Source organism: Neodiprion lecontei, chromosome 7 (assembly GCF_021901455.1).
Source record: "Neodiprion lecontei isolate iyNeoLeco1 chromosome 7, iyNeoLeco1.1, whole genome shotgun sequence".
Classification (NCBI taxonomy): domain Eukaryota; kingdom Metazoa; phylum Arthropoda; class Insecta; order Hymenoptera; family Diprionidae; genus Neodiprion; species Neodiprion lecontei.
Genome location: NC_060266.1, coordinates 5,303,968 through 5,327,545, shown reverse-complemented (window position 1 = coordinate 5,327,545; position 23,578 = coordinate 5,303,968). Strand labels below are relative to the sequence as shown.

The 23,578-nt window shown below is 35.7% G+C and overlaps 3 protein-coding genes across 10 annotated transcripts in view; 2 read left to right on the top strand and 1 right to left on the bottom strand.

Moving 5' to 3' along the window:
- Positions 1-8,655, top strand: part of LOC107221053 (UDP-glycosyltransferase UGT5) — a 32,956-nt gene extending 24,301 nt beyond the window's left edge. For 2 of the 4 annotated variants that reach the window (XM_015659914.2, XM_015659913.2), the window contains exons 2-7: positions 4,117-4,348; positions 5,105-5,408; positions 5,987-6,269; positions 6,581-6,803; positions 7,242-7,483; positions 7,976-8,655. In XM_015659914.2, coding sequence (XP_015515400.1) covers positions 4,117-4,348; positions 5,105-5,408; positions 5,987-6,269; positions 6,581-6,803; positions 7,242-7,483; positions 7,976-8,269 — 1,578 coding nt within the window. In that variant the 3' untranslated portion in view covers positions 8,270-8,655. Of the gene's footprint in view, positions 1-2,970; positions 3,242-4,116; positions 4,349-5,104; positions 5,409-5,986; positions 6,270-6,580; positions 6,804-7,241; positions 7,484-7,975 lie in introns of those variants that run through there. The other 2 variants (XM_015659912.2, XM_015659911.2) reach the window with 2 other exon arrangements.
- A 9,056-nt stretch (positions 8,656-17,711) lies between these two features.
- On the top strand, positions 17,712-21,869 carry LOC107222506 (UDP-glycosyltransferase UGT5). Of its 4 annotated transcripts, none has more exons than XM_015661899.2 (8): positions 17,712-17,755; positions 17,819-17,914; positions 19,013-19,241; positions 19,328-19,631; positions 19,823-20,105; positions 20,383-20,605; positions 20,697-20,938; positions 21,026-21,869. In XM_015661899.2, exons 3-8 carry the CDS (start codon positions 19,013-19,015, stop codon positions 21,281-21,283), a joined length of 1,539 nt encoding a protein of 512 aa, XP_015517385.1. In that variant the 5' UTR covers positions 17,712-17,755; positions 17,819-17,914; the 3' UTR covers positions 21,284-21,869. The 4 variants fall into 4 exon arrangements, with proteins under 4 accessions (XP_015517385.1, XP_015517384.1, XP_015517386.1 ...); XM_015661902.2 differs by having other exon boundaries at positions 17,741-17,755; positions 17,819-17,857; XM_015661898.2 differs by having other exon boundaries at positions 17,715-17,914.
- Positions 21,354-23,551, bottom strand: LOC107222507 (peroxynitrite isomerase THAP4). 2 transcript variants are annotated; one of them, XM_015661905.2, is made up of 3 exons: positions 22,367-23,027; positions 21,965-22,109; positions 21,354-21,840 (listed from the first exon to the last, which is right to left on the bottom strand). In XM_015661905.2, exons 1-2 carry the CDS (start codon positions 22,748-22,750, stop codon positions 21,990-21,992), a joined length of 504 nt encoding a protein of 167 aa, XP_015517391.2. In that variant the 5' UTR covers positions 22,751-23,027; the 3' UTR covers positions 21,354-21,840; positions 21,965-21,989. The 2 variants fall into 2 exon arrangements, with proteins under 2 accessions (XP_015517391.2, XP_015517390.2); XM_015661904.2 differs by lacking the exon at positions 21,354-21,840 and adding an exon at positions 23,296-23,551 and having other exon boundaries at positions 22,367-22,770.
- Positions 23,552-23,578: the final 27 nt, after the last annotated feature.

Below are 23,578 nucleotides of genomic sequence, written 5' to 3'. Positions count from 1 at the left end.
CGAGCATTTATTATTTTTTAAATTAATGTAACCGTAAACTACGAGAATCTGTTCAAAATTAAAAAAATATAAAATATTGATATTATAAACAAAAACTTAGATATGTCGATGCTTCGTTTCGAATCGATTCAAAATTGCTAAAAATTTGGTTAATTTATTCTGTTTCGTTATACTATGGATCGCTGTATTTTATTCATTAGATTTTTTTCTACAAATTCTGGAATTAAATACGTGTTTTTTTATTCTGTTGCCAATGTTATATATTTAATTTTACAACATTGCATAGAGATTGATTATGATCAACATGTAGCAATATCGAATTCTCACTTCGTAAAAAATAATCTTTCTAATAAAAAAAGCAATCGTATATAATAATTATTGTTAAATCGAACGAATCTGCTAAATTTTTTTAACAATTTTCAAGTGATTTTAATTCAAGCATTGAAAGCTAAGCTTTTACGAACATAATCATTTGATAAATACTCAATATACGGATATCTCGTAATAAAAAAATTAAAAAGTATCGATTTTTAGCTAACCAATTTCTTAAACACCGATGCAACAGAAATTGATTGAGTTCAAGCTTTTATTCGAGTTTAATTAGTTCATTTTCTCCTCATATTGTTCCCACTGTTTTGAATTTTATACCTCAAAAGATCGTAATCCAAAATTTTCAATATCAAGTTTTATTCTGTGCCAAATTAAATCGGTGGACACAAATTATAATTACAAAATAATGCATATCTTGATAAGGTGTAAAATATTATTTTATCACACGTGTGAACTAGGAGAATTTGATAGAACAATGCTTAGCGGTCGCAGATTCAATCTCTTTTGGATAAATATTTTATAATAATTTAATTTAAAACTCCTTTTCATACTGCATCTTCAATATTATGACAGTATAATGCGTTCAAAGTTTCTAAAAATATATTCTCTGTGAACAATTGATCACGAAAATTCTAATAAATAGGTTTCAAAAAGAGCTCCTTGATATGTTTTCCCAGTTATCTACTTTCGAATTATTCTTAAATAAATAGGTTTGTAACTTTACAGTAACATCTGCTATCATGGAAGATAAGCTTATATTGATTAGAGGTTGTCTGATAGAGATGAGTGAGAATTTGAAATTTATTATCTTCGACAAGGATATACAGTTGGATAATTTCCAGCTTAGTTCATCCGTAGCAAAGATAGGCATGATTAAATTTTTAAGAAAACAGGTTTGCAATTGTTGTCACGTGTTCTGTAGTTTATTGATTCCGGACATGCTTGAAAAACGAATTACGTCTTACGCATCGTAATTAGATATTGCGATTGCCTTATCTGAGATGCAAAAAGACAACTTTTCAAGTCTTACTAGTAATGCGTATCACAAAAAATCGTCAAGGCTTTAGATAACTAGTCTCAGTTTTTTTTTTGTAAAAATTCAAAACAAAAAAATTCTCAGATAAATGTAAGTTGATGAATGTGCGAGTGACACAGTGAAATTTATACGTCTCTCGACCATACAATTCATGGCTATAATTTCATTATTAAAAACAACCGAAAATTAAAACTTTGAGTATAAAATTAACATAAATTTTGTAACTTTTTTTCATCGTAATAATTCGATCGATTTATGCTGGATCAATGAAGCCATGGTACCAGGCACGAATTGAAATATATGACGGAAAATAGAATGTTACATGCCAATATTTGGAAAAGAGTTAGCTAATATGATTAGATTTCACTATTTATAAAATCTTCAAACAGTCGTTTTCCTACGGAAGCAGTAATCTAATAAAGAAAATTGCCAGATAATATGATTTTGTACTTTAAAAAAGGAAAGAATATTATAAATATATATTTTCGATCAGTCCGTAGAAACGATTTCCACGCAGTTGTTCAACAATGCAGATAAATAATCGCGATGAAGTTTGGTAGTTCAATTATCGAGTAAATGTTACAAAAAAAAAAAAAGTACAATTTGTTGTTACTCTATTTCTACTGAATAGTATTTCATTCTATCATTGAACACGTTAATTCTCACACAATATTCAGCGACGACATTCGCATGTAAAATATTATTTCGGTTCAACATCCTTCGACGAGAGCTGCGAGAATCCGTTAGAAACAGGAATACATTAATTATACTAACAATAAAACATTCCACGATCTGTAGTAAGACGCGATTAAAATTCAGGTGAATATTTAATTTTTTATGAATGGATCGTTGGAAAATCTTTGTCATTCGCGTTTGATTTCAGCTGAAAATATAAAAAAAATAAAAAATTAAAATCTGTATAATGTTCTGAATAAATTGAGCTATCGCATAAACGTCAAATCAGAAGAACCTACCGGCTAGATTTTAAATATAAAAAATGAAGCTACGACGTCGATGCTTATTCACTGAGGAAAATTTCATTTGTTATGTATAACAAGAAACATTTAGTAAAACAGGTATCGTTAAAAAAACTGTTTGAATATTGTTGGAATTACGAAAAACGAGGTACGCGTAACCATTTTGCGATATCGTCGATCCTTTTTTGGTTATTGCAACGCAAAATCAGTTTGTGAGGTTCACTCTACTTTTTTGGTTAAATAAGGCTTCAACGTCAATTTATTCTTGCACAAGCATTATATTTTCGCAACAGTTGCAAGAAAATATAGCAACAGTGATCGTAATGAGAAAGAGAACTATATTTTTCGATTGCGGTAAAAATGAAAATAGTTAAAGACTGAGCGGTAACCGGAACTAAAAATTTCTCTCAGTATTGTTTGCAATTTCAGTATTTTGCATTTTCGATTTTTCCAATGAGATCTTCGCAGCATACGAATGTAATATCTGAAGCTCGGTCATTCATTGGCCACTTTATCTATTGCGCTGTTACATACATCCGTTTATCTCTGCTGTTGTTATTATCGTATACGGTACTCGATTCCAACAGAAACTCGGAGCGTGATTGGAGAATTTCTAAATAGGTATACTACAGCCGGAAAAAAATTACTGAACTCTAGTCTCAGTGATGCTCAGAGCTCTGGTTAGTGAGCAGTGAATCCCTGACGAGGAATCAGATCAACGGTAAAAATTACATCACTCCACGCTGTAAATTTGATTAGTGTAAAGTGTGATCGTGAATTTTGCGTGATTCGATCATCCGGCAAGCCGCACGCCAAACTAAACGACATTCCGAATAGAAAAGAGATGCCAGTTTAGTTAAATAAACACGAAATTCTCGCTATGTACAAGAATTCTTCGGTACGTAATGATTTCTAGATATCTTCTTCTGTCCCTGCGTCTTTATTCTATATTCTATTCTTTGAGGCTTCTTTTTTTGAACAAAATATTCTTGTTTACAGACTTTATACTCTGTAGTCAGAAAAATTCGTTAATCAAATTCGTTAATTCTAAATGCTGAGTATTTCTTGCGGGATTATTTATCGTGTTGTTTGTTACAAAGATTTACACCCGTTATACGCCATACATATGATGTTCATCATCGCATTCTAAAATGTGGAATTTTTACAGCTCAATATTTGAAAAATCTTCGTGCGATTACAGAATCAATGCAACTGAATAATTTCCTCAATCTGAAAGAAAATTAGGAAATCGCAGACTTTAACTGCAAAAGCGCCATTTGTACTGTGAATAATTTTGAATCGATCATATGATTACTGAATCATTTTTAGAATTAGGAAAGCGTATCATTTTATCAATTTCAATTAGTTGAAGCTCATTGTGTTTTCACTCCTTTACTCATTCAGATTGATTATTTTATAGTCATAATATTTTTTGATTCGTCGATAGAGAGAAAAATGTAGAAAGGTCAGATATAGATGAGAGGTATAGAGAGCCATAAAATAGCATCATTAGATTGAATAATAACATGACCGAATTTGTACGATATTTTTTTTTATTACATCTTAACTTTTCTGTACTTCGATATTCCCTATTTTAAATATTGCCAAGAAAAGCGATTTAGGCGCTTTTCGAAATTCAATCTTCTGATCTCTCTATTCTCTAATCTTTTTAAATTTTTACGCTCATCGGCTATTTGCTAAATGCGTTAAAATCGAAACAATAATAACTTCTCAACTTGTTTTCCGAAATAACAATATTCTATCAATTTTCAGATGCACCTGCTCGCAGCATGCGTGCTTCTCTCACTTGCAGGGCAAGAAGTACTCGGCGCCCGTATTCTAGGACTTTTTCCTGTCGCGATAAAATCTCATCTCACCGTAACTTCGCCCCTTATGCATGCCCTGGCTAAAAAAGGCCACGATGTTACGATGTTTGTGCCGTTCAACACCGGCTTCAACGCCTCGAATTACAGAGAGATCTCATGGAACGCCGTTCCGATGACCAGTGAGTACGACACTTCAACTACTGTTCATATTTTTTTTTTACAATTTTGCACAGTGCAGTTACAAGTAGGTTACATATAAAAACGTTCCCTTAATTAGTTTATTACATTAAATACTTCCTGAACGAATATTTCATTATTCAAGATTCGCCAATAAGTAAATAAAAAGTTTATTCCTATCATATCGTGAATTTCTGTATACCGAATCTAAACGTGGGAATCATCTTGGCGCCTGCAGATAGACAACCGGACCTACAATTCACTAACTCTGAATCGAAATTGTAACGCCCGGTTGCCGATCTGCAGGCGCCGAAGTACGTGCGCCTGACGCACTGAAAAAGGCAATCGGAATTACTATCAGTCATATTCAGGTTGAGCATCGCATCTCAATCGTCATTTATTATTTATCAAATTCAAAGTCCACGGGATGCGGTTCTCAACCTGAAAATGACGGATAGTAATTCCGGTTGCCTTTCTCAGTGCGTCAGGCGCACGGAGTGTTATAAATCACATCTGGAGTAAATTCGGCAACCATATAGAATAGATCATTTAAATCAGTAAATAAAATTATTTCATTTAGTGCAGGTTGAGTAAAAAATAATTAAACACGTGCCCTAAAAAACAATGATAAATGTTTTAAAAATGATATAAGAAAGCACACTGTTGAGATCAAAGTAATACGAAAGCTCGAAAATATTGCAAATTTATTTATAAGATAGATGTTAGAATAGTTTTGTTATTAATAAAATTAATTAAAGATCAGATGAACGTCCTGGACTTCGCGAGGGTAAACATCCTGTTGAAGCCATTCGGGTTCTATTTCATGGGAATGTCGACAACGGAAGCGATTTTGGAAACACCCGAGGCAAAAGCACTGTGGGAATCGGATGAAAAATTCGATGTAATAGTTACGGAGCTCTTTGTTAACGACGCTTTGCTCGCCTACGTTCACAAATTCAAATGTCCTGTCGTTCTGATAAGCACATTCGGAACATCCTCGACGATAAATTCGATATTCGGTAATCCGGCACCGTGGAGTTACGTACCCAGCGAATTTCTATCGTGAGTCATGCATTTTTCTATTTTTCCAAAACCAACTTTTTCAATCTTCGAAAATTTCCTGAGGCATCGTGATTTTCTGGAGTTACTGCACGCTCAGAAAACTTTCCAGTTGTGGTCACTAAATAGAGTTCAAAAGTATTTTCTTTTTTAATTATCATTATCATAACCGAAAAATAAGTTCTGGGTGGAAAATAAAAATGAATTTTGTGACTGAAAGAGAAAAGATGTGGCTTACGTTACTGTTATTTTTTATTATGCTTCCTGGTTAAATGTTTTCTCGTATTTATACGTGCGACAGGTAATTTGATACTCGTGAAAAAGATTTGGTAATCCAAACAAAGAGACAACGTTGTGATAACCGGAAAATGTAATGTTGCCAACTATGATCAGACTAAATAGCTACTTGTTGTAAAATTTCTTGTTATAGTCTAAAGAGATTCAAATTGATATTGTGATAATATCCGTTTTACCAGAATTTTCAAGTAACTGTAAAAAAATGGAATTTTTCTGAGTACGCTTTTACAACCAGCGATAAGTTCTGTAATCTAATTGTTTTGTTTTCTACGTATAATTCCCAGATTCTCCGATAGAATGACTTTCGCGCAAAGGCTTCAGAATACTCTGGTGTATATTTACGGCGAGCTTGTCCGTAAATTTTTCTACATCCCACGACAGCAGGCATTAGTAGAAAAATACTTGTCTGGTCCCGATGAGAAAATTCCACCGTTGGATGAGATTTTGAGGAGCGCGGATTTCATTCTGATAAATTCACACCCCGCATTTTCCACCCCACGGTCTTACATGCCGAACATGAAAAACGTCGCCGGAATGCATCTAAAACCAGCTAAACCGCTGTCTGTGGTAAGTCCACTCAACAAAATTCTCTGTCCCTACAAGAAGTATGAAAATGAAATTCCATTTCTCATAGTTACCAGAAAATTTTCGTGTAATAAACATCCCCACATTAACGGTTCGAATATATCATTGGAATATGAAAAAAATGTGATATGCGGGGTAACGATTTTTGTTAATGTGATACATTTAAGTTGCCTAAACTAAATTTTATGCTTATAAATAAAATTACTTCAAGCCTTATACGTAGTAACAACAACTATAAATTTATCTCTGTGCTTCAAACGATTTTTTTAACCTCTTTTAAACATCGTTCACAGGACTTGCAACGATACTTTGACTCCTCGAAAAACGGTGTAATTCTCTTCAGTCTTGGATCAGCAATGAAGAGCGTGCATATACCGGAAAAGCCTCTTCGCGCACTAAAGGGAGCTTTTCAACGTCTGCCTTACGATGTTCTTTGGAAATGGGAAAACGATACAATGACCAACAAACCGACCAACGTTCGCATAGGGAAATGGCTACCACAGAATGATATACTAAGTTATTACACATTACCTGTACAATCTTAGGTATAAAATGGCGGAAAAACTTATGTGTGGATAAAAGAAAGGAGAGAAAAAAAAAAACTCGACTAGGGTATTAGATGAAGATTAGTTTCAAGTAAGAATGTAGACTTTAGTATTTTTGAACGTTGATCAGAATTTTGATTCGCAAGATTTCACCTATTTTCGTTGATTATATTTTTTTCGGTTGTATTAGACTTTATAATAATTTTTTTTCTTAGGTTTGTGAACCATATCACTTCTTATTTCGTTGAAACTTTTCGAGTTACTTTTCTTCATTCTGAACATATGCAAATATTTTGTTTGCGTGAAATCTTTTTCATACGTAAAAGTTTTTTCGCCGGGTGATTTTGTTCGGAATTCCTTAAAAATGCACTGGTTAACCATATGGGAAAAATCTTGTAAACGTTTTCAGCGCACCCCAATTTGAAATTGTTCCTGACTCACGGCGGCATATCGAGTATGATGGAAACTGTTTATCACGGAGTGCCGATTGTCGGTATACCGATACTTGGGGATCAACAGCGAAACTTAATCTGCGCTAGGGAAAAGGGATTTTCCGAAATGATGGAATTGATGGAAATGACGGAAGACGAAATTTACGATAATATTATGAAGGTTGCGAGCGATCCGAAGTACCGGGAAAACGTGAAGAAGGTATGAAAATTAGTCGGTGCCCAAAAAGTAAAAAAAAAAAAACGATCTAGGTATTTCAATACGAACCTATAATATTGAAGAAAAAGAAATCTGAAAGAGAAAATTATTGGATTGAAATCAACGTTTAATGGAAACAAGTCAAATTTTCTCTTTTACAAACTTCAGTTCGTACTGAAATAAAATCTTTTTGTTTCAAACAAATTTAGAAGAACGTTATTATTTTTATTTTTTATTTTTAGTATATGATAAAAGATCATGGAACAGAAGTGCAGACAAAAATTTTGATGTTGAAATTACCGAATATGACGAGAGAAGTGTTTTGTCGATTAAAATAACTGTTGTTGCTTCGCTTGATAACCGAAATTGCTGTTCTGGTAATATGTTTGAAGATGAAATTAAAATTTGTTTGTTTAAAAAAACATTTCTTCGCTATATTTGGTTAATTCAATAGATGCTTTCTCTGCGCGTGTAGCTAAAAAATCGATTTTTCAGGTATCCGCCTACTGGAAGGATGAAATGAACAACCCTCTAGATGAGGCTGTTCATTGGGTGGAATATGTCGTTAGACATGGCGGTGGGAAGCATTTGAAATCAGTTGCAACTGAGCAAAGCTTTGTTCAGTACTTCCTGCTAGACGTGGGATTCACAATAATGGTATTGCTGATATTGGGCTTCATTCTAATACGCGCAGCGTGTAGATTGCTTGTATGCAGACGATCTAGTCCCGAGAAAAGCTCGAAGAAAGACCAACTCGTAACGAGGAAAGCTCAAAAAAAGACCAACTAGTACCGAGAAAAGATCAAAAAAGTACCAGCCAGTATCAATGAGAGCTCAAACAGGACTAACCAGTACCAATACAAGTTGTAAATAACCAACTCGTACCAATAAAAGATGAAATGAAACCAACTAGTACCAACTTAAGCACGGAAAGAGATCAACTAGGAACGAGAAAAGCTCTAAAACAAACCAACCGTTACCGACAAAAGTGCAAAAACGATGAACTAGTCGCAAAAACAGTCCGAAAATACTGACTAGTTCTGGCAAAATTGCGCAACTTGAAAAACCACGTTGCTGTTATAACAAACTAACGACTGCAACTTCGATTTATTGAGACATTAGATTCTTTAATACCTGTAGATAATACAAAAATAAATTATATTTTACTACATGAATGATGCCATATTTATTCAAACCAGGAACTAATAGAACATGTTGTTCTGTGTAATTCGATCGGCAAAAAGCTAATGATTTCAGTAAATTTAAGTCTCACACAACGGATTCCACCCACTGAAATTGACTATGAAATAAATATCCTGGACTTTGTTGATAATGTTAAATTCTCATAACTCACAGCTTTTTTTTTCATGTTGCCGGAATTGAAAATCGAAACCATCCGACAAGGGGTAAAAACATCAGAATCGAATCAAAAACACCAAAGTTTATACATTTCAAATGTTCTAATTATAATTAGTATACCAATCTCGCTGTATTTGTATAATGATTGGTTTCAACGATACGATAGACCTTTATAATTCTGAATATAATTCAGCTAATGCAAATGGAAACTCGATCGTCGATGCAAATTATATCACGATGAAATAATTTGAAAGAGTTCTTACAGGAGATATGACACAAGAAGTTACAAAAATGCGCTGTTAAGCACAACCAATTTTCCATCATCTGAAGTTATAATTCGAGTTGAAATTGACATTCCACATCGCCCAAGGCATATTATGGCTTAAGGCTCAAACGATTGTTTGAAGAAATATTTTTCACGTAAATGAACACCGCAGGCTGGTTCAATGAAACAAGACATTTTAAAGGAACCAATTTGAACGAATAGAAAGACGACACCATGCCAAGGCTCAGCTTTTCTTGATGCTCTAATCGAAAAGGTTTAGTGAACCACTCGACAGTGTGTGAAATTAAGGGCGTTGCCTATGCCTCGACGAGCGCGCGCGAACAGAGACTCACGATTTTCCTTCTCATTTCCTCATTTTTGAAGATAATTAGGTTCTTAGGGAGTCATTTTGAAGATAAAGAATAGATCTGTGTCGCCGTTTTTGCCGAATTTTCGATTTCGCTCTCAGATTTGCGAAAAACGTACTTGAAAGTACGTTATCTTTGAAGTGAGACACAGCGGACAGTGAATTTTTTTTCGAAATTCGGCGAAAACGGCGACACAGATCCATTCTTTATCTTCAAAATGACTCCCTAAGAACCTAATTATCTTCAAAAATGAAGAAATGAGAAGGAAAATCACGAAGCATAAAACAGCAAATTTTTCGCGCCAAAGGCGGGCGGCTGCTAGCGCCACGACCGCGTTGGCCGGCGACCATGCGAATTACAGGCGAAGAGAGTAGACTAAAACCCCCCCACTACAATTCCCCTCGTTCGAATCCTCATCGCTCGGCACGTGGATAGTGTTCCGCGCTTTTATTTTTGCTTGTGTTTTTCTACCGTGTTTTTTATTATTTCGAGTCAGTATTTATTCCCGCGATGGGTAAGAAGAGAAGGAATCTGTCTGTGAAGAAGAAGAAAGTACCCGGCATAAAGAGTTTGGCTAAATTTCGGGAAAAAATGAGGTAAATTGAATTATTTATATGATTGATGTCGCACCCTCTCTGACTTCGAGATTCAATCACATGAGTACGAACAATCGCAGGGCTTTGATCTAAGAAAGTACTTTCAAGAGCCGATATTGCTGTTCATAATAGCAGTACAAATTCATTCTCAAGTTTTTTTATACGTATGAAAACATAAACTAGAATGCGTTGTGACGTGTGGTACTAGCCCGGTTTGCATTAGTCGCTAAAATGTGTCATCAATTTGTTACGTGTTCAGGTTAAATGATCGAAATCACTATTCGGCTATTTGCATTAGTGTTTACACTTTGTCGATCATAAGGAATATTCTGATCACTTATTGTGACTACCCAAGTATCCAAGGTAAAATTACAATAAATAGAAAGTTTTCGTTTCTTGAGCACCCGATCTAAGAATGTATGAAGATGAATGTTTACTAGACTGGGCCAAAAAAATTAACTATTTTTTTTTTTTTGAAAAATATATTGAGAATATCATTCAGTATGACAAAAAAAAAATTTCATGAAATTTTAAGCCCTTAATATTAACTTTAATTGAGAATAACTTTTGAAAAATTAAATTGAGGCAAAAATATTAAGAGATCTTTTTTGTAGAACAATCAATTTCCTTTAAGAATCTGTCATGATCTTTTTTATACATTCATTGATTCGTTAGTCACGAAATTCCAAATTAAAAAAGTCAAATCGAGAAATTATATCAATTTATTAAGCTTAATTACTCGGAAACGGCTTGTCTGACAAAAATCTATAATCAGACCTTTTTTGTAGGGAATTTAATTTTATAAAGGGATAAGTGAACATAAATTTTTTCACTTCAATATTTCGACAGTTCTGACGTAAAACATCAAATTATTACTAAAAATCAAAAATAGCGATGATAGACCTCTTAAAGTTAATATTAAGGGCTTAAAATTTCATGAAATTTTTTTTTTGCCATACTGAATGATATTCTCAATATATTTTTCAAAAAAAAAAATAGTCAATTTTTTTGGCCCCGTCTAATGTTTACATGTTGGAATCTTACGCTTCCGATGGGAAGCACACGCAAGACGGTCAAAGCGGTTAAATAAATGATATGCGGATGTGCAGTATCATTAGTTACGAGAAAATTCATTGTTGGGAGATATGAATTTGAAAAACTGGTGATTTCGAAAAATTAACGACAGAGCCAGGAATCGAACCTGGTATCTAGAGATGTAAAATTACAATGTATCTGGCAGAATTTTCCATACAAAGTAAATACGGCGCGTACGTATTAGGCCACTAAAATACGCGCGTTTTGTTTTTAGAAATAAACTTGACGTACTTCTGGGGTAATTATACATGCATACATTACCTACAAAACAGCCACCCCACAAAACTGTTATCAAATCAGATACTACTGCCAAGTATAATTTATTTAGACACCAATGATGATTTTGATATACTATAACTGATGATGACAAAAAAAAAAAAATTGAAACCAAAATTGAAATTGAGAAGAAAAAAAAAATTGCAGTGCGTGATACTTGGCGGGCCCATTTCGATATTGCCATTACAACATTGATATGGCTCGACTTGTATTTTCTTGTGCTTGTTTTAAAAAGACCCGACAAGTGCCACTAAATGAAAAAAAAAAAAAATGACAAGACGATAAGATTTACTATATATATATTATATAACAGTGATACTGTGAAAGTATTCCTGATCTGCTATTCCCTAATTATCGTTGCGCGGCAAATTTGGGCATTCTTCGATCCACCGTCTCCTGGGACCTGGTCATTTTGGTTACTGATTATATTTGTGGTCATTATAATTTATTGCTAAAATTTTTTTCTCGCGTCCATGCATTGCCAAATTTTTTTACGTGTAGAATTGCTGCGAGCCAACAAAACGACGGAGAAATGGTTCGCGAAGTAATGACTTCAGCGGAAGAGGTAACAGAAGATGTTGCTCCGTTTAATGAGGTCGTACTTGCCGACGAATTTCAGGATACCGATTTGTTTTGCTCGGAGACAATGCCTGAATCTCCGATACAGTACGCGAGAAACGACGACGAGACGACTGAGTGCAACACCGCGGAGGATTTCGTGAGTATCCAGCCTGCGACCGAAAGTAATGTTGTCGAAGACATGAATTCAAATTTGCTTGTAGTCGGTAATGCCAAGGCCGAACCAAGTCCCCCATTGGAGTTGACTGGGAGAAGAATAGTAGACATTAGGCATTTTTTAGATAACATTACAAAAATTGGTCGTCACTCCCCTTTTGATTGTACTTTTGCAGACATGTGTCCAATATCCGAAAGCCGGACAGGATTCATTACCACCATCACCTTCAAATGTAGTATGTGTAATTTAGTCAAATCAATAACGTCAGAGAATTCTAGTTCAGGTTCCTCAAGCGTCAATGCAGCTATAGTATCCGGTGTAGTGTCCACAGGTGGTGGTTTTTCTCAACTCGCAGAGATTAGTGCATCGGTAGATATGCCATGTATGGCTAAAGAGACTTGGAAAAAATTTCATAGGATAGTTAGCGATACGTATCACGACATTTCACGGGAGCAAATGCTAGAGGCAGGTAGGGAAGAAGCTAGGTTGGCCCGTGAGGCGGGTGACGTTGACGAGGACGGGTACCCTTGCATAGCGGTTGTCGCCGATGGGTCTTGGGCAAAAAGATCGTATAGGACAAAATATGACTCTCTATCAGGTGTAGCAGTAATAGTGGGATTCAAAACCAGAAAAGTTTTATTCATTGGGGTAAGAAATAAATATTGTTCAACGTGTGATAGGAAGCGGGGTGATACCGAGGCATCTGTAGGCGAACATAAATGTGTGAAAAATTGGACGGGTTCTAGTACCGCGATGGAGTCAGACATTATCGTCGAGGGTTTTAAGTGTAGCGTAGAAATGCACGGTATTAAATACGATAAATTAATTGGGGATGGGGATAGTAGTGTTCACCGAAAACTTATCGATGCGCTTCCGTATGGACCGGAAGCACTTGTCAAAAAAATTGAATGCCGCAACCATGTTCTCCGCGTCTATGGAACTCGACTTCGGGATCTCTGTACCAACCGTAAGGTTGGTACTGTGATCCTACGTAATAATTTGCGCAAAAACTTGAGGCGACTACGATATGCCGTAACTTCCGCAATTCGCTACAGGAAAGGGCAAGTTGATCAGCCACTTTACGTTCGAGTCGAGGATTTGCGCAAAGATATTAAAAACAGTCCGAACCATGTTTTCGGGGAACATGGATCATGTGCGGAGAGAGGTTACTTCTGTGACGGTAACCCCAAACCAGGGGAAGTTAACCTGGTCGAGGATATGAAATTGACTGGTGTCTTCCAAGAGATTCAATCGGCAATGTATCGACTCATTGAGCATGCATCGAGCCTCATATGGGACGTGGATAACAACGTAGCTGAGTTATACAACTCACACGTTGCCAAGGCTATAGGTGGCAAAAGAGTCAACTTTGCCCTGCGCGATTCATATGGAGCTCGGTGCGATTCTGCCGTAATGAGAATGAATGCCGGTGGACAATTTCATGTATTAGTGCAGGAAAAATTGACAGGAAGGGTGGGTAAATTCACGAAAAAATATTGCGAAAATAAGACGGGGTCAATAAAAATTAGAAAAAGGGTTTTAAGGGTAGCAAAAAAACTTTCGTGACCCAGATCGCTGACGCCGACTATGGCCCAGATGCTGCTTGTCCACGGCAATCAGACATGTCGGTGGATGAATTGGCGTCTGCTCAAAGGACATTCGTGCAGAGCTTGTATTCGGAGGACCTATTGGAAATCGAGCGACAAACAATGGGGCAGAGTTCGTCAATCGCATGGTACGAACAGAGAAGAAAGCGTTTGACTGCCTCAATTTTCGGTGAAATTTGTAAGCGAAGGCCACGAACATCTTGTGCTAAATTAGTAGAACGCATCCGCTACGGCGATTTCCATGGAAATTCAAATACAAGGTGGGGCACAGAAAAAGAGCCCATAGCAATAGGTCAGTTCGCTGCCGAACATTCTGTTACTGTTGATAGCAGTGGTCTAGTGGTGGACAAGGCGTTACCCTTCCTTGCGGCATCGCCGGATGGGCTTATAGGTAAAGACGCGGTCGTAGAAGTCAAGTGTCCAGCATCGGCAAAAGAGTTGACTCCAATGGAGGGCATAGAGTCAAAGAAAATTAAATTCATGAAAATAATCGATGGAAAACCAAAGTTAGATCTTTCTCATAATTACATGTATCAGGTCCAAGGTCTTCTACACATTACAAATAGGAAGTGGTGCTATTTTATAGTTTGGACGCCAAAGGGATTGATTTTTGATAAAATAAAACGTGACGATAAATTCTGGACCGAAAAAATGGAGAATAAATTAGCAGATTTCTTTCACTTTTGTTTATTACCCGAGATCGTAGATTCTAGACGCGCCCGACAACTCTCAATCCGCGAACCCCCTCAAATCATCGAAGCCCAGAAGGCCGCGCGTAAGAAAAAGTAAATTCCCGACCGACAGACGATAAAAAACTGTGATATAAATATATGTACATATGTTCATAAATATAATAGCTTTGTATATACCTTACGTGCAATATTTCTGTGATTTATGTTTAGTTAGTTATGTGTATTACTGTGCCAAAAATTTGCTAGTCATATCGTTATAATTATATATCTGATTATTCATTCTAGGAATACTTTTTGCAGTCTGACCAAACTGCGTATATACCTATATATTATGTAAATATTCTGTAGCTTATTTTTTCATTACTATCTGTGACCTGCACTCGTGACATACTACTTTCCATAGGTTGCGCTTTCTATAGAATTTATTTAGCCATATAATGTATACAATGCTCGATGCCTTGTTATGATATCAATTTTCTCGATCGAGATTACTGTCATGTTTCACTTATACTGTTTCAATTTAATTTCTATGAGATACTTTTCATAAAGATTTCGTGATTATGTTCATTAAGTTTAAACGAGTTTAATTTCACTTTCATCATTTTATATTATTTTTTATCATTTTTTATTTGTTTGGTGCAAACCCGATCATGGTTGGGAGGTAGGGACGGGTTAGGTGGGTCTCTGTTTGATAGCGACCTCCACGTGGTGAGACCTGGGAGATTGATGATATATTCGTTGTTATATCATGAATTTGCTAACAGCTATTCGTTGCAATTTTCAATTTAAAATTACCTGTGACGACGTCTGGTCGGTATTCATAAATAGTTCCGTATTATTTTCGAAACTGTATTAGGAACAGCTCTCAGCCGATCAAGCTTATGCTTTGAGCTGACTCAAGACAGTCCGACAAATCGAACCTGACTATGAATACCGGCTATTAGATTATTACCAGTCCCGTGATCGCATTGCGTAGAAATACGGATGCCGGTGAATATAATTTTTGTTGAAATATTAAGAATGTATATCTATATCATCATACGTACGGGGAATTCTACGTCACGTCAATCAAAAAATGACCTCGTATTTTTTCAATCTATTCATACTTCTTTTCACATGAAATAAAGATAAAAAGAATCGATACGCATTTTGGTGTTCGTCCGAATTATGTTTGTTTTCGAAAGTTACCAGACAATCATTCAATTTTGATGCAAAAGGAGCGCGCATATATCCGGTTCTATTCGACGTAAAGACATCATTTACAGTGCATTCGGAAGGTGAACGAATAAGCTTTCATAAAAAAAATGTTATGTTGAACATTATTGCAAATCCCAATTTTTATAAACAATTCAAATGTTCGACGATTTTTACCTCATTAATGACAAGTTTTTGAATTATAAAAAAAATGGTTTTGGGTTCCTTATTAAATTCTCTATTACTAGTAAATTTTTCAAGTGTAATCTGAAAGGAGTCTCTTTTTTTTCTATTATTCATCAGGTACTGCGTCGTGCCGAGCGCGGCACACTGGGCTGTTTAAAAGTATTTGAATCCGAATGCCCGTGAGGGGTGGAAGAGGCTAGCCGCGTCACCCGCCCCACTCCGGCGACAGCTCGGTTGCTCCGTCTCACTTGTTTCTTACTCTCTCTCTCGCCACGGTTAACGCGGGAAGCGGAGTAGCCCGCGCTTTCTAGCTAGGCAACGCCCTTAAGCTACGGACGTGAATCTACAAACGCACACGCTGGAAAGTGTTTGAGATTTGGATCGAACCATCATCTATCAGAGGCACAAAAACAGGTAGAGTACGATTACTCGATACAGGAAAGCTTGACGATATTAAACGAAGTCATTCTGGTTACTTTTTGGCCCGCTTTCACTGTTATTTATTGCTGAAATTAATATTATACCACGGATAAAGCCAGAATTTTTTGTTATTAAATCTGTCAAGCGATTCATCAACTACAGATGAATAGGTGAAAAAGTGGAAAACAAATTCTGACTATAAACGATATAAATTTTGAATGATTAATCATTGTTCCAGAATTGAAAGATTAATTCACCAAATGTAAATGCAGAATTAAAATGAAACCCTTTTCAGCATCAAGTAATTTTATTTATTCCTTATTGTAATTCATACTTGAAGTTTTGATACCTTTTCATTTTATCTCATGATGATTAACGTGACATTTTTTCGACGATTTCAATTCACAAGCAGAATTGACAATTGTCTACCAGAGTAAAAGCGACGTTTATTAAATCCGGGTTACATTTTCAAAACGCGAACTTCTCAAGAAGAATTCATATTTTGAGCTCAAATTCTTAGGATGTAATTTCTTCTCAATGTCAAAATAATTGCCAATACGAGAAAAAAAAATTGGAAATAAAATAAAATTCAACTTTTGACCATTTTCGAACTTGTTAAAATTCTTGAGGAAATCGTAAAAATGTTTGAATTGACCTAAAATTCGGGAAGCGTTTACTCTATGTAAAAAAACTAACAAGTTTGCAAACGACACTGTAAACGAGTCATCCTAGTGTTCATGTCCGAAATCAAGACGTCAATCATTCCTCACGCTGTTTTTGACATAAGACACTCTACTGCCAACTAAAAGGTTCAGGGTTAAAACTTTGAAGGTTCATCATTTCGAGTGGGCGAAATTTCAAATATGCGAAAGTAAAATAACGAAAGATAAATTTTTCGAAGTATCGAGTCACGGATTAGTAGTCATTCTAATCAGTGACACTTTCGGAAATCAAAATTTCGAACAATTTATCTTTCGTCATTTTATTTTTGCATGTTTGAAATTTCGATACATCAGCCAGTCGAAATATCGACCCTTCCAAGTTTTGATCCCGACCCAATTGAAACATTCCAGAGTGTCAAATTTGTGAAAATATTGACATTGATTCGAAACGTATAATGAAAATGGTTCGACGATTAGTATTCCTTTTTACACATAAGATTCAGGAACGATTTCTATCATCTCTGCACCGATAATTTCTGTAGCAGTATAGATATTCATAGCTTTCCTACGTCGTAGAATAAAGGTATGTAATAATTGAACAATGGTTAGCACATAAATAACATATCGGAAGAGAATTTTAAACTATCAAATCTAGGTAGACTAAAAAGTTGCGGATTCACCGCAGAGATTATTGTGCAACTAGTAATCGTTATCTTGTGAAACGCTGTGACTGATTACTAGAGCTGAGATCTTGTAAAGACGATTTATTGCCGTGGATAACAGTTTAACGTAGTTGGTCTACGATTGCGACTGTGCAATGTGAGTTATACAATTTCTATATGAATTATTTGAAATGAGGAGTGTACTATAAAGAAAGTTCAGTTTTCAGATCAAGGAATAAACAGTGCAATCAGATTATTGGTGAGAATCGTTGCAAGTGTGAATTTTAATACTCAGGCTTCACAGTGATCGAACCAGGTAATTTTAGGGGAAATTGGGGAAAGCTTTGTGAAAATAGTATTAGGGAGTATCAGGGTTCCATTATTTTTTCATAGTACTGACCAATTAGAGAAAAATGAGGTACACACCAACGTGTCCGGCATTTTGGTCATTTTGGAATGTTTTCGATTGCACCCCAAAAAACATGTTCAAGTTAAAGAAAAAAATACGCCCTGTGAATAAATTTCCGGATAAAATTAACAAGTCCTGGGGGGCGATTTAAATTTTGAATGTAAAGTACACTGAAATTTTCTATGTATTTCAATTCTTCTTTTGTTTTTTTCATAAACTGATATGGACTGAACAACTCAATTCGATACTTGAGAACAATGTTTATATTTCAAACTAAATGTAAGAACCGAATAATTTGGGATAAGTGCACGGTTTTGTGGAATATAAGAGAAATTTGAGATTCAATATAGTTTTTTTTTTATATCGTTTCTATGACAGGTTGGAAACATAAACATTGTTCTCAAGTATGAGAAGATTTTTTTAATTCATTCGAGTTTATGAAAAGAAAAGTATCTGACTAGCAAAAATAGAGGGGGTTTACTTTTTGGGAGATAGGGGACTCACTACGTAGCCTGACGCTTGCTCCAATTTCTAAATATCTTTTCAATCGACGGATGAAAAAGGAGATGAAAATCAATTATCAATTGTTCAATTCTCTTGAGGTTTGTTTTATTCAAACTTGTGTTGATCGAGCTTTTACTAGAAACAACTAATAGGAAACATGTTTTGCGGCACAGATAATATCTCGAAACATATCGCAGAGCGAAGTGGTTGATATTATTGTCCAGAACAATGCTTTCTATTAATTGATTGTAGAGGAAAAAATATGTGAATGAAGATCGATCTACATACTTCCGAATAAAACAAACCCTAATCGGATTGAGTTGTTGCTCGTTGAGAGATGTATTCTGAAACTTCAGCCTCTTCTTCAGCCGTCTAACCATATAAATTATCCCCCTTTTGCGTCAGCAGGATTTTCTCCACTACCATGAGGCACGTCAATCCAGTATCGAAGCTTGACATCGTCTTAGCCGATCTAACGACAACGTAATATGTGGTTTTCAGATGAATCTTATCGCGACATGCTTCGTTCTCGGCCTTGCCGGGGGGGGAGAAGGTGCCCGTATTTTGGGACTTTTTCCTATCCCTGGAAAATCTCATCTCTCGGTAACTTCGCCCCTGATGCATGCCCTTGCAAAAAAAGGACATGACGTTACGGTGTTTGTGCCGTTTCACACAGGCTTCAACGCATCAAATTACAGAGAGATCACGTACGACTCTATTCCTTTAGACAGTTAGTATAAAAATATTTTCAGTGAAAAGTAAGGGTAAAGGACAAAACACGTATGATTAGTGAAAATCCTCTTTTCTATTTCAAAGAACATGGGAACATCATGGATTACTTGAATATGAATATATTCTTGGCACATATTTTCCTTTACTACATGGGAACCTTAACCACGGAAATGGCTTTGAATACAACTGGAGCTCAAGCTCTGATAAAGTCAGAAGAGAAGTTCGATATTATCGTGATGGAGCAATTCTTCAATGAGGCTTTCCTCGCCTATGTCCATAAGTTCAAATGTCCCTTTGTCTTAATCAGCGCATTTGGACCCACAGCTACAATCAATGGAATCTTTGGAAATTCAGCACCATACAGCTATGTGCCGTCTGAATTTTTACCGTGAGTTTTTTTCACATGAATAATATAAGTTCGATGACACAATGTAAATTGCAATAAAGAGAACATCGTCTACTCGATTACTTCTCAATTATTCAATGATGAAAACTGACATATCAAGTTCTACAAGTTAACGGTAAGTAAGATACAACATTAATCAGGCATGTGAACTTTCATCTCTTTGTATATTCCAGATTTGGAGACAGAATGACGTTTTTTGAAAGACTTGAAAACACCATCGCGAATTTATATTTTGACGGTAGTAGAAAATATTACTACATGCCCCAACAGCAGGCACTCGCAAACAAATATTTATCAGATACTGGAAAGGAAGTTCCGTCATTAGAAGAAATCGAGAGCCAAGCGGATTTAATTCTCCTGAATTCTCACCACATATTTTCTACCCCACGGCCATATATGGAAAATATGAAAAACGTCGCCGGAATGCACCTGAAGCCATCAAAACCGCTGCCTTTGGTACGTCATTTAAAATAGCTGGTTTTATCAGGGAACTGAAACAAGTACTGATAAAAGACTTCTGACTCAAAATTATGGCAATTACCAAAGTGTCTCAAATGCATTACAGCTTCTATCGTAAGTTACAATGTTCAAAGTTTTTTCAATGCACATCGAGTTTAGTAAAAGACTGAATCGACAGTGAGTGGTGAATAGAAGTTATATGATATTGATTTGTAAAACAAAATGACAAAGCTCGGCAAGTTCCACTGATAATGAGTTTCGAAATTATTTGCAGGACTTGCAACAATACATGAACTCCTCGAAAAACGGAGTGATTCTGTTTAGCTTGGGCTCGGCAATGCAAAGTATACTTATGCCAGATGACAAGATCAAGGCACTAAAGGGAGCTTTCGAAAGACTTCCTTACGACGTTTTGTGGAAATGGGAAAATGATACCATGGAGAACAAGCCGAAAAACGTTCGGATAGGAAAATGGCTTCCGCAAAGTGACATACTCAGTAAGGAAAAATATGATAAGTGTACCGAAGACGTGAATCACCAAGATTGAGCGCGAGCACGTATTAATGGAAAATTGATACACTTTATTAGCGCATCCCAATCTCAAGCTCTTTATTACTCACGGCGGGATATCGAGTTTAATGGAAACGGTTTACCATGAAGTACCCATCGTTGGTATACCTCTCTTCGGAGATCAAAGGCGCAACATTAAAATTGCAGAGTCAAAAGGATACGCCGATTATGTGGATATTCTAACTTTGACGGAAAACCAAGTCTACAATGCCGTAATGAATGTTGCAACAAATCCAAAATACCGAGATAACGTGAAAAAGGTGGTTAACATGTAACACGTAACTGTTGTAAGCTTGGCTACATATTGCCTCTAACCAATTTCAAAAACTGTCCGTTTTTATTTTCAGGTATCAGCCTACTGGAAGGGTGAAATGAATCATCCTTTGGATGTAGCTGTGCATTGGGTAGAATACGTTCTCAAAAACGGAGGCGCGAAGCTCCTTAAAGCAACTGTAACTGAGCAAAATTTCATCCAGTATTTTTTGCTCGATGTAGGATTTGCAATCTTGCTATTACTGATCTTGACGTGCATTTTAATACGCAAGACGTTCAGATTGTTGTGTAGAAAATCTAGGCCCAAGATGACCTCAAAAAAAAATAACTAGCTTCGGTATCTAATAATAACAAGCCAAAATAAAAATCAGACGAAATGCAGTGATATTTTTTGATTATCAATAGATGTATGAATTAATGAATAGACGGTGTAGTTAACTTATAGTCCTCATTTTATACAAGTTCGATAATATATGTAATTATCAAACCAATATTGCTTATTATAACTCTTACGCCAGTGTTAGGCGATCTATCAAGTAAAGCAAGGTCGGTGATATAGATTACCGTTTTGCGAACCACGGATATTAAGTCAAGGTTATTCTTCATTGTGACAACACGTGTATGGCATGAATACACTAAAGGTGAGGAATTTGTTCTTTGATCTCACTGTCAGGAGATCACACTGGATTTTCAGCAACAGAATGCAAAATTCTTTACTCATGTTAAAACTGTCTGCAGAGTGACTATTTTCTAATTATATTACATCGAGGAAGATAAGATGATTAAATTTCTGCCCAGCAGATGACAAATTTGTCAGAGTTCGTGATGACACAAATATGCGGTATCCAAGATAATAACGGTAAACTTTTCATAATTCCATCATTACATCCTAAATTATAAATATTTGCTTAATCAAAATATGTGATCTCAATACACCTGTACCTACATACTAAAAAAGTGAGTGATGTAAGCTTAATTATAAAATGACACGATTTAGTGTATGATGTTGTTACCTTTGTTTCAATCTGAAAGCTGAAGTTACTTTTCAGTCTTCTGGTAAACGGTACGAATATGCTCTGAGATTTCTCCTACATTTGTGGTGGCCATACGAATTGTCTGCTCTAGCATAGATCCAACCAGTCGAAATTCTCGTTCAGTCTATAACCATAAGTTAAAATGATTTAACGCATGGAAAATTTCAGAATCATTGTAGATGTTTCTGTGACTATAAACTAGGATGGAATATGGCTATAAGAGATAAGACACTACAGAATATCATTTCCAACTAATACAACACATTGTAAACGGCTAATCAATGTTCCAAAAAATTTATTTTTTAGTCATATCAAATGAGTAATTTTGTCGTGCACATTTTCTCACTGCATCAAGGTAATTTGGGAATTGTTTGAAATTACCTTCAGAACCACAGGTTCTTTGCATCCCTCAGACATTCTGGAAACGTTTGTACTTTTCAATGTTATTTCAAAATCGTTGACGTGGCCTTCCTCGATTGTGGTCAAGCCGAAGTTATGTGCCAGAATAAGAGAAACTTTATTTGAACCAGGAATTATTTTTAAAAAACCAACTTCTCTGTGCATCGGCTTTTTCTTTTCCGAATGCCAGCTCTGACCCACATAGTTTAACATTGGCTGACCAATCGATGAGAAACTGATTTCCTCGCAAAATTTAAATGCTTTTATCGTTGGAAATTTGCCTTCTCCTGTATTCTCTGCTCTCCATATACCTTCCAGCCAAGCTAGAGTTTTCAAGGCTGGGTGCATCGGTTGATTGCAATCCATATCAGCTGTATTTTATGTGCCTATAGATTTATTACATGTATATACTTAGAATACAAAAATAGAATTTGATTCTGTCCAGTTAGTAAATAAATATCTCTGTGTACTATCCTAGAAAATAATTGTGTGGGCCTAGACTTGAAATGTAAGCTTTGTGACAAAAAACGAAACAATATTAAATCAGAGTTGTTTCCCAGTGAAAATAAAATAACATTAACAATAACAAATGAATTGGAGTTCAGATGCGAACTGCTCAAAAATATGTGCAAAGGTTTCACTTTTGGAAATTTTCTTAACTATTTATATCGACGAATACAAAAAAAAGTGAAAGCAACGAATTTTGTTCATTACAGAGATAATATGTTCGATTTACTTTCTAACAAAACTTCGAAGTACTTTCAAATATTTCTTCGGCGTATAAATATTGTCTTCCTCCCCCCCTCTAAAATTCGTAAACAAACGAAGTTATGCGACGAAATCCCAATGTAGTGTATTTCAAATGTTTTTATACAGAGGATCGAATATTTCTGTTTGTATGCAATACGTACCAGAATATTCCGTCGAGTCTTTATACGAAACGAGTTTGTTTGTTAAGCAATTTCACTTAATGTAGGTATGAAATTCACGAAATTACAGAAGTAGCGAGTAGTTATTACCAGACATAAATACGATGAGAGGTTATCTCGTGCGACCGTCCGAAATGACTACCGGCGGAATTTGAATTACTGCAAGATTATTGGCGAACGAAATAGTATGAGTGCCAGTCACGGTGCCAGTCCACCCTCTTTGGATGCATTCTGATATTAGCTCCCAGTGCTGTCAACTGTCTTT

Bases quoted from the DNA above. Each gene is read 5' to 3' on its own strand.
- LOC107222506 (XM_015661899.2), top strand. From the start codon at position 19,013: ATGAATCTTATCGCGACATGCTTCGTTCTCGGCCTTGCCGGGGGGGGA. The intron at 19,242-19,327 runs GTTAGTATAAAA...TCTATTTCAAAG, and splicing joins CGACTCTATTCCTTTAGACA to AACATGGGAACATCATGGAT. The intron at 20,939-21,025 runs GTGGTTAACATG...TTTTATTTTCAG, and splicing joins ACCGAGATAACGTGAAAAAG to GTATCAGCCTACTGGAAGGG.
- LOC107222507 (XM_015661904.2), bottom strand. From the start codon at position 22,750: ATGGATTGCAATCAACCGATGCACCCAGCCTTGAAAACTCTAGCTTGG. The intron at 22,110-22,366 runs GTAATTTCAAAC...TTATGGTTATAG, and splicing joins AAGAACCTGTGGTTCTGAAG to ACTGAACGAGAATTTCGACT.